At 45.2% G+C, this 10,470-nt stretch overlaps 1 protein-coding gene across 4 annotated transcripts in view; it reads right to left on the bottom strand.

Moving 5' to 3' along the window:
• The window catches only part of cdc42bpab (CDC42 binding protein kinase alpha (DMPK-like) b), a 93,915-nt gene that overhangs the window by 3,765 nt on the left and 79,680 nt on the right, over window positions 1–10,470 (bottom strand). For 2 of the 4 annotated variants that reach the window (XM_050058913.1, XM_050058915.1), the window contains 16 exons: window positions 9,897–9,980; window positions 9,677–9,782; window positions 9,266–9,402; window positions 8,756–8,895; window positions 8,367–8,448; window positions 8,035–8,254; window positions 7,612–7,674; window positions 7,201–7,454; window positions 6,954–7,078; window positions 6,569–6,783; window positions 6,389–6,486; window positions 6,006–6,090; window positions 5,520–5,643; window positions 4,652–4,769; window positions 3,942–4,059; window positions 3,679–3,836 (listed from right to left, as the gene is read on the bottom strand). In XM_050058913.1, the coding sequence (XP_049914870.1) occupies window positions 3,679–3,836; window positions 3,942–4,059; window positions 4,652–4,769; window positions 5,520–5,643; window positions 6,006–6,090; window positions 6,389–6,486; window positions 6,569–6,783; window positions 6,954–7,078; window positions 7,201–7,454; window positions 7,612–7,674; window positions 8,035–8,254; window positions 8,367–8,448; window positions 8,756–8,895; window positions 9,266–9,402; window positions 9,677–9,782; window positions 9,897–9,980 (2,127 nt within the window). Of the gene's footprint in view, window positions 1–2,637; window positions 2,713–3,678; window positions 3,837–3,941; window positions 4,060–4,651; window positions 4,770–5,519; window positions 5,644–6,005; window positions 6,091–6,388; window positions 6,487–6,568; window positions 6,784–6,953; window positions 7,079–7,200; window positions 7,455–7,611; window positions 7,675–8,034; window positions 8,255–8,366; window positions 8,449–8,755; window positions 8,896–9,265; window positions 9,403–9,676; window positions 9,783–9,896; window positions 9,981–10,470 lie in introns of all 4 variants that reach the window. The other 2 variants (XM_050058916.1, XM_050058914.1) reach the window with 2 other exon arrangements.

Below are 10,470 nucleotides of genomic sequence, written 5' to 3'. Positions count from 1 at the left end.
TACATTCCACATCAGCAGATGAACAGCTCAATTGACCAGAAATGATCAGCTGAAGGAAAACAAACATGCAGGCAGGCCAGATGAGGGGGGATGTGGGTTAGACCTTCATACTGTGCGACACATACAGTATGACTCACATCCTCATGTGCTGAATTTGACCAAAAGACATGATACCTGCTACTCCTTCCTTTCTTTAACAAATGAAGGTTTATACAGGAGAGAATTAGGTCCAAACGTGTGGTGCAGTGTATGATTCCCTTTCCAGTTCAGTGATAATGTCCTCAGGTTAGGGCATCTATAATGATCTCATATGCTGTATGAAGACATCTTTTTCCTGCTCAGTGACTCTGCACTTGATCGTCCTTGATGTATAATCATCTCCTGTTTGGATCCAATCTAAACACATCTGGCCTATAAAACACTGAGAAGCACAGTTGTCCTGCTGTCTCACTCCTACCATCTATGGCTGCAATCAAACACACTGTGGAGCTATGAAACATCACGATGTAGGCGTTTTCGGACCAGAGGAACTTTTTCACAGCTCTGAGAACTCCCCGTCTTGTTCTGTCCGCACCGCAAGAACCAGAACGATTGTAGTTTCTGTGAGGGAACTTTTTAGCTCCTGTGTCAAGAGTGTGTGCTCTGCCAATACAAGAGGAGCCCCGAGTGACATTAGCGTACTGTGATTGGTTGAACACACGAGCCAGTGCAGCAATGGAAATGCCATTTTATTTCAGCCTTACACCAAACGACTTCAAGTGATTTCCTTGTTGCAGACAAATTTCCAACACTGGAATAAAATCAGGAGTTTGTGTGCGCTTCCATGATCTCGATTGTTTGGTGTAAGGTGGTCATAAAAGTCGGGCTTTTTCTCGTCTTGATGTTCGGATAGTTTTAAATGAACATCGTCATTAACCAATAGCTGGGCTCCCTGCAACACCAAACAGGAAGTGGCAAACGGGAGTCAGTAAACATGGAGGCGCAACAACGTGAACAGTCTCAGCGCTTTTGTTCTGTGGAAAACGAGGAGAAACTGGTGGAGCAGTGGAGTGAATAAGAGTGAGTTAAATTTGGGGAGTATCTGTTCCACCAACCAGCACTTATATTAGTGAGAAATCATCATTTTTGAAACGGTTCATCTCTTGTTTCCAGGGTCTAACCAACGGAGGCTGGTAGCAAGTTTAGGCGACAAAATCCAAAATATAAAGTTTGTTCACAAATACAGTTTCTTTGGCTTTAATCTTTTGTTATATTGATGCTGAATTGACAAGAATACTGTCGACATATGACACCATATGACATCTTGTGTTTGTAGAGTCCCAAATGTTTTTGTGGACAGATAAGGAATTGTTAATATATCATATTCTTTAAAAGGAGTTTGGTGTAATATTTTCCACCAGGAGCAAGATGGTAAATAATCTCAAGAGGTACCTAGTTGTAGTCTTGCAAATAGTGACCCTGCAAGATCCCCAGTCTTACAGTGTGTGACTAAAACGCACAGAGGGTTTTTATTTCTTTCTGTCTTAGAGTGCATGAGAGTATGTTAGGCTTCAAAAAATGTGGCTGTGTAAACAACAGTAAACACACAATGGGAAATACAACGTGATTTTGACTCGTCAAAGCGAAATAGTGTGGCTCACATCACTTAAGCTTTCTTACTGATGCTATCATGCTGAGAGAACAAATGCCCTTTAAGGTACGCAGTTTTCAGGGGAGCTCTGCAGAACTGTTTGGTCCGAAAACGCCTCTTCACACTCAACACTGTAATGTAGAAAATACCACACCAGCCATCTGTTACTCACAGCACACATACAAGAGCCTTTCACAAGTCAATGCAGATGGGCAGTTGTGTGTTTTCATACATTTGCTCTTTAAAGCTGACGACACAGGTCCAGCAGAGCGTGTGTGTGTGTGTTGGGAGGAGCACTGCCCAGCTACATTGTGTAAAAATCTTTGTCTATGTGACACTGTGTTTAAAAGCACTCAGCCTTTCCACCCATATTCACTAATCAGTCATTGTCATTTGATCCAGAGGTGTGCACCAGAATCACTCCAAACCATGCAGCTGCTGTGATGTAGTCCAATCCAATCTGTAATCACTTTATCAGGTTTGGGGTTTTATCATTACAGTCAGAGTGACATCCTGCAGGGTCCTGGTGGAACCCTGACTACACAGCGCACTTATTATTCCATATCCGTCTGGCCTAGTTGTGCTCTGAGCTGGACAGCTCATGGTTAGAAACATGGGCAGGCTGTCGGGGAGCTGTGTGGAAGCAGACATGCTCTGTGACTGTGGGAAGAAAAATGGCCGAGCAGCAGCGTTGCACCATTTAAATCAGAAACCAAAAATGACAGAGGCCAGGTGAAGGACAGACTGATGGTGCAGCTGATGCTCCGGTGAAAGATGTGACAAGATGCTGCTGATGTGACGGGGCTGAGATGGTGCAGCGAGAGCTGTGGCACGGCGAAAGTTCCCCTGACAACATGTGATTGTATATCTATGTTCCAAATGCACCCCATGCTAATGTGTTCACAGATACTGACATGATAGAGTGTGTTTTGCATGTGGGTGCGTACTCAGTGACACGGTGCTCTCAGTTGTGTGTTTGGTGCGGTCGTTGCAGCTGTTGACATTACCTTCATCTTACTAAGCAGGGTCCTTAAAGCCCTTTTCAGATCAGGGGTCTTCTCCGACGGTGAGACTGCCTGCCACTGCAGAGGAGAGTTCAGACTCAGCGCCCAGCCCACAGACAACATGCTGGGGTGGGAGGGGTGGGGAGGCAGGGAGGGCGAGGCACAGCTGAGTGAGGGTGGAGGGAGGCGAGGAATGGGGCAAAATGGAGCTGACAGCGTCCAGGCTTATGGGCCATGAGGATGGGGGAAGCCACAGGAGGGATGGCAGGCGGTTTGAGGGTGGGGGGGTCGGATGGGGGTAGAAGTTGCCCAAAACCGCAAAAGCTACTGTAGTTACTGTTTGATCCAAGACGTTCTATTTGTGTCTGAAGGTTTACATCACCAGTGTTGCAGGGTAGCTACGTGAACAGCTGACTCAACTTAGATTTCAGGTGTTGAAGATGCGTTCAAACGGATAAAGAGATATAATAAACACTAGCGTCACAGAGTCTCCTTTGGTAATTTGAGGCAACAACTAGCCCGAGCTAAACCTACAGCAGGTCCCATGGGTGGGCATTAACAGTCTGTACTGGGAGAGGCGAGCTGACTGCGTTCACTATAACAGGGAGCTAACCAATCGGTCGGAGAGGTGGGATGAGGTGAGAGGCCTGCACCCAGAGGCCGGGATGTTTGTGACGGATGGGATAGAGGGAGGAGTTCTTTCAATGGGGAACAATGTGATCGCTTTTTAAATATCTGGTAACTTCACGTCTAGCTTCTACAATCGCATGGCAAGGAAACAATCATCATCTGCATTTGGATTTGTTCATACAAAGCTAATGTTGGGCTGACATTAACTCTGTAGTCACATCTATAAAATGGCAGATTTGCCCTGATTTGAACCAACAGTTAGTACAAACATTAGTGTGCAATTAATACAAGATTAGTAGTTTAAACCATCCATACCAAACTCTTAGTCCTGTCTTAAAGATCGTCTTTTACATGACATTATTTACAGTCAACCGCACATGAGGCTGTATGTTAAGTGTCTATGTATTTACTGACCTCTCTGTCAAACTGTGAGAGAGGAGCATCACCACAGTCCATGCCTCCTCCAGAGGACAGGGAGCTCTCAGATGGAGAGGTCATAGTCTGCCGCTTGGATCCGTAGCTCCCTCCTGACAGCTCTCTGCGGAGAGCGCTGCCGTTCTGGGAGGATGAGCCTGGAAAAAAAGAGGAGGACGTCAGAGAGAAGCACCGAACATGATGGTTCCTGCTGCAGGGATGGAGTCTGATACAGTGGCTCTGAGAGGATTGCTGTTACTCACGTATGCCCAGTCCGCTGCTGGCGCTCATGGAACGGCCCGGCTCGCCCCGGTTCTTGGTGATGGAGGGGATGCTGACTGAACCGCTGAAGCCCGCGCGGCTCTCCTGAACACGGACGTTCTGGTTTAAACACACACAGAGCAAACACACACACACAGAGTGCAGTGCAGGGGACAGGAGTGAGGAGGGTGCAGTGATACACACTACATGCTCACACAGCTTAATACATACGTGGCCCTCGTGTGATTGGCCACTGAGATTCATGCAGATAGACAAGCATGCTTGGCCTCTATAAACACACAGGTGGTCAGGAGGAGTGAGATGGGTCAACTTTAGAGGGCGGGGGAACATGAGGGTGAAGACGTTCGTTACATTATTCAATTAATCCTACAGGTTAGTTTATAAAACAGGAAATAAACTGGAAACTGTGCATCTCTGTCGGCTCTTATCCCAGTGTTGGCATGCTACAGTAGATAGTGGAGGATAGAGGATGAAGGGGGGGTGCTGGTTCTGTAGCAGCAGGTCTGCAAACACACAAAGCTCACATGGTCTATATGTGTCTGTTTCAATATGTACATGTATGTGTCTGTTTGCCTCTGTGTGTATACTTGTTCTTATTTCCTGTGTGGTTTTAACTTGTGTTTGTGTGTTTTCTACAGAACGCACCAGTCTGCTAACACAAGTCTTTAAAGGTGTGTATACGTCTATCTACCATGGGCAGGTCTTTAAGGATCTGGATCCCGTCTCCTGGTCCCATGTGAGCCACGTGGTTGAAGTTAGTGGGGTTAGAGATCAGCTTGTTCCTCATCTCTGGATCTCGCAGCATCTCTCTGGAAACACACACACACAAACACACACACACAACAGATGAGCGAAGGCACAGAAAGGTTCAGAGTAACAAAGACACTGGAACAGACTGAGTGCAGCAGTGCAGAGCGTCCAGCTGAGTGAAACTAAAACGTGGCTTTAGTTGCCCACTCATCTAGTGCTCTCCTCCATTAACCATGAATTGTACCTTCAGGGCAACAGGCACAATGTTGCTGTAAATTGCTTTCCATTTGGTTTTTCGACTGCTGACAAACATCTACATCATGTAATATTGGTTTTGGCTCCCCCGCATGCTCTTTAATGAGAATGCAGTTGTGCAAGCAAGTGTATTTGATGATTTTAGTGTTGATTCTACATTGTTGAAAATGATTAGCTCCTACTCCCAACATATGCATGATGAGTATGCATTTTAAAACAAATTTTTTTCTTAAATTTTTTTAAGAAAAGAGCACTTGAAAGGTGTGGTGCCAGTACTGTTGCTAATTGCTCCAGGAGAAATACCATTTAAAAAGTTATGAAATTCCACATGAAAACATGGACAGGGAGGAAAGTCAAGATAAAAAAATTGTAGAACACAGAGGACGCACAAGAAGCCGAGATGTAACCTGGCAACAGAATTGCTAAAATATAGACAATCGTCAAGAAAACCTGTGAAAAATATTTAGTAAAACTGCTATAATCTCAGGTGGTAGACAGCAAGTATGATCCTCTGCGCAGTGGAGAGGTGCTGCCTCGTGCTGCAGGTTACCTACCTCCTCTGCTGCAGTCGCTCTTCCTCGGGCACCCTGAAGGAGAAGCGCCTCTTGTTGTTCATGCTGCGAACCATCTGCTTCCTACTGTTGTCTGACGTCTCCGGGACGACCAGCTCGTCACCCTCTGGAAGATCACAGCAAAGCCACAGGCATGTTTGCATGATAGACTACAAAGTGTTGCAAAATTTACTTTGGCGGTTGAGAATGGCATGTCAAACTTTCTACTGTTACTCAAGTTGTTTGTGTTCTACAAAATGTCCAAAGAGCAGTGAAGAGGTTACTCAGTGACAAAAGATCTGCAGTGATTAGTGCAGTGATATATCCTGCTAGAGCTGACTGTGGAAACTGTGATAGAGAGCAACAGCCAGATATAACCCTTTACTTTATCGCACTGCAGTAGAATAAAGCTTATATTGTGTCATTCTGGACATTTTGGTAGTTTTTAAGCGATGTGATACTTCACACAATCAATTTAGGAGTTCTTACCGGCCATCTTGTTTCTAAAGTAGATAAGCCGGACTGTTTCCAGTCCCAGCAGGTTCAGAGAGCCATCAACGTTCAGAGGTCGCACCTGAAGGGAGCAGAGAAATCTATTATTATTTCATTTTCTGAAACAGATTTCTGATCAGTCATCATGTGTTTTATTCTAGAAGAGTTACTCTAAAAAAACATCAAAATCTGGAATTTATTAATCTATTAATACAGCAGGGAAATCAGAAAAATAAGTCAGGTTACTATGGTGACAGGGGCAAACAGGATTTATTTATCTATTCCACCAGGTGGAGCCAGAGATGCCTCCAGCTGACCAGTGTCTACTTGACACTCTACTGCTGCTGAAGCTTCGGTCATATTCACTCCACAGCACTGACCTTCTTGAGAGGGATGGTCTGGATCCACTCCATGGTGTTGACATCAAACACATCGACAGCATTCTCACTGTACACCGACAGGTAGGGGGCGTTGTAGCCTGGGCAAAAGAAAACATAATGTGTTTCTAAACCTGCCTCATTTCAACACCAATATAAATTCACATTAAATCCTACACTCACAGGCAGAGTTGGGAACAGCTGGCCACATCAGCTCCTGCTGACGTGACCTGCGGCCCTGGGAGTCCACATATACTCCGATGGCGCTGAAGCACAGCAGCAGCTCCTTGCTAGAAATCTCCACGGCGCAGAGGGCGTCCAGGCCCTGCTGGGGGATGAAGGCCAGGGTGTGGTCCTCGTGGTGGAGCAGGCTGACTGGGGACATGTCGCCATGGACACTGTGGGGGTTACCCCAAAGTTAGATTTATTATGTTAACATTATTTAATCAAAAAAGTAATGACATTTACACAGTATTAATAATTTCAGCAGGGAGTAAATGGTAATAAATAAACAAATGACAGGAACATCTCCACTGTATTTAGATCAGTCAGTTAACAGGTGGAGTACCTGTAGCGGGTGAAGCCAGACTGATACCCAACATAAAGACGCTCGCTGAGCAGACCCATCCACTGAACGGGCCCCGGGGCCTGTAGCTCTCGCAGCCGACGGTGACGTGCTTTACTCTTATTCACCTGGAGGGGGCAAATAATATGAATGAGATTAAAGGAACAAAATAACACAGCACTGAAGTGAGCTTGAAATAAATAATTATATGGAGGGCTGGTCGACTGTCTAATAAACAGTGTTTTCTGACCTCGTAACATATGATTTGTCTCTTCATGGCCACGCAGAGGCAGGTGAGCGAGCCGTTGCGGACGGGGCCGGAGACAATGGTCTGACAGCCCTTTGTCTCAGCAAGCTTGTAGGACTCGGTCTCGCGGCCGTCCAAGGCCTGTGTGGGGAAGAGACGGACATGACGGTTCCTGCCGGAGATGACCGCCAGCAGCTGCTCCTGGGGAATCAGGTCGATGTGGTGCACCTTCTTGTTGTCCCCCACCCGGATTATTTCTGAGGATGGAGGGAGAAGACGGGAGTAAGGAGGGGCGGGAAAGCAAGTGGTGAAAGTAAGTGAGAAGTAGAAACAGGTTTTGGGAGTGACATAAAAACAGGTCATCGAACCAAGTGAACAAGAACACATAACACATTCTTAAAAAGTGAATCTTACCATCTTTGGTGACATGGATGACAAAAAGGCCTTCCTCGTTGCCCAGGGCGACACGCTCATGATCTGAGGGCAAAGCAAATGAAGCACGACGGCCGTTTGAATGCCAGTAAGGGGACAGAAAAGGACATTCTGTGCAGAGGATGTTCCAGTCTAATAGTTTCTATTATCATAACATGATAAAAAATCATGCTGCCGATCTGATCTAATTAGCTTTCTGTGAAAATAGCTTGACCTGGAACAACTACACTCGGCTGCAGATGCACAGAGAAGGAACTATCTCTTGTTGAGATAATGACTGCATAGAGATCAGATGATAAAAGGAGAGTATGTACATCTGGGATCCTGATCAGCACCGACATATCTGAATTGCTTCCTATAATAGCTCTTGTAGTACTCTGTGTTTTCTGAGTGTTGAAGGCCCACCTATGATAGCAGCAGACTGTGTCGTCTTGATGAGCGGCAGGGTGCTGTCATAAGCCTCCTTGGGAACGTAGACAAAGCGCTCCTTGAGCTTGTTCTTCTTGAGGATGCGGTGGAGCTCGTTAAGGAGGCCCACCCATTTGTTCCTCTCCTGATCACTGTCGGCCAGGATCAGAATGGAGGGCTTGTGATTGCTGGAGGGGGAGAGCTGGGACGCTGTCACCTGAGGAGAAAACAGGGACGGGTGACACATTAGATGTTGAATAGTATTTCAGAATTTAGGGGTGTTTAGATTGTTTTGAAACTTTTGGTTGCAGAAAATCAAGGGAACTCACTCTGAATATACAGGGGATGTCTTTGCGGCTGGCGTGGATGACATCAGAGGCCAGGACAGAACTGACTGAAAACTCTTCATCCCTGAATGACACGAATGTGATCAAAGATTAGACATGCAACTGGCATACAATCAATCACTTCATTCATTTTTTTTTATGCATAATTGCCAAATATTCTCTCATTTCAGCTTCTCATATGAGATGATTTGCTGTTTTTCTTCATCATATTTCACAGTATTTTAACATCTTCCTTGTGCTGCTGTTTGATTGCAGTGCACAGTAAACTATTTCAGACTGATGACGCAGCTGAATATTAAGGATATTTAGATGAAACCTAAGTATGTACAGTATTTATAAATCACTCTGAAAAGTTTCTACACCTCTCTTACCTCATATCTATGACTTGGCTGACTACTACACTTGGTTGCGTGGCTTTCCCTTCTCCCAGTTCATAGAGGAACAGTTTGAAGTCACACACCACAGCCATCGCCCTCTGCCAACCCTTCTTCACCCCTGTTGGTTTGGGCACCTAGGACAGACACAAAGACATGTTTGAGTAGTCAAAATATCCTCTACTCTGTAATAGGTGAAAAGTGGCTGATTCAGATTGATTTCCACACTTGGGGCATCTGTGCTCGAGTGTGAGCTGTTATGATTCTGTAAGAAACCTCAAATCCAAGTTTTCACCAAAAGCTTTAGTTCATGTTTACCTTTGTGTGGATTTGGGAAGAAAGCGGGGAGAGTAAAAGTTTATTTGGTTTCACATGAAGTAAACAACTCAGGAACAGGGGCTTGTCTCAAGGTCAGCAAACATCTGCATTGTTTTTGACTGACTATTCAATTCAACAATTCACTAACTGGGGCCAGAGACAACCAGGGCTTTTGTCAGTCTCACTCACCCTGACGTGCCCTTCATACGCAGTACCAATACCCCTCTGAGGGTCGATACCCAGCGGGCCCTTGGTCTGGTCCTGGGGCACGGGACACACAGCAGGAGCCTTGTCCGCACATGTTACATGGCAGGAGAAGTTACACACTGGACAAGGAGAGAGACGGAGACAAAAGGGAGATAAATGAGATGTTTGACTGGTCCAGTAGAGTGTCAGATTTTAAAATTAAAAAGGCAGGCTAGCTTTGTAGTTTTGATGTTCAAGTTCCAGTCATTTAACATGAGTAATATAAACTGGAATCACTGAAGTAAAAGATTTGATGGTTCATGTTGTCAGAACAGAGTTCACAAGTTAAGATTTAATCTACTGTATTTTCCTGCACCATCCTCTTTCATCACCTTCCCTTATCCCTGTCCTTACCTTCACAGGTACAGCCTTGACGTATGAGCCCCACCATGAGGGAAGTGCACTGGTTACACTTAGTGGGCGTGCTGAATGACTTCACCACAAACTGATGTGCTTTTGGCTGTGGAGTGCATGAATGAGCAAGAAAGACACAGTCAGTGGTTATTAATATAACATGAAGTCTGTTGTGTCAAGGTCCAACAATGAAGTGTGATCCTTCAGAAAAGTGTCCTACCTTAGGAGAGGAGCGTCCAATACTACCGTACCCTCCCGAGCGCATGGTGGGGGTCTGGACTGTACGGGGAGGATGGTCTATCAACTGCATGACAGAACACATAAAACATCAAACAGCGAGACAGTGAACCTTGGCTGTGCTTTTGCGAGATGCATGAGTGACATAAAACTTGGTTAAAAGTCACCTAGGTCAAAGATTCCCAAGAAGAAACAGTTAAGACAAAACATTCTGTGAGTTAAGTCAGAGTAAGGATGGGGGTGACAAAGTAAAAACTGGCGATATCTATTTTAGATTGATCACCATGGTGTACTAATTTTGTGATCAAAACTTAGTTCAACTGGCTTTAGGATAACATTATTACTTCTTATTTTGCGAGTCATATCTGCTCCCACCTTGGCTATACTAGCAACACCAGTCCCAATGAGGACACTGGCATTTACTTGCAGCACCATGTTAAACAGCAATCTAAGAACACACCAAGTTTAGTTAAATTGGAGCCTACCGCTGATCTCAATGCTCTCATTCTCTTAGCTTCTCTGCTCACATTTCTCCATAGTTAAATTACTTGCAATTC

This window comes from Epinephelus moara, chromosome 12 (assembly GCF_006386435.1).
Source record: "Epinephelus moara isolate mb chromosome 12, YSFRI_EMoa_1.0, whole genome shotgun sequence".
NCBI classification, from domain to species: Eukaryota; Metazoa; Chordata; class Actinopteri; order Perciformes; family Serranidae; genus Epinephelus; species Epinephelus moara.
Note: the sequence above shows the minus strand (reverse complement) of the source record. Positions and strands in the feature narration are given on the sequence as shown.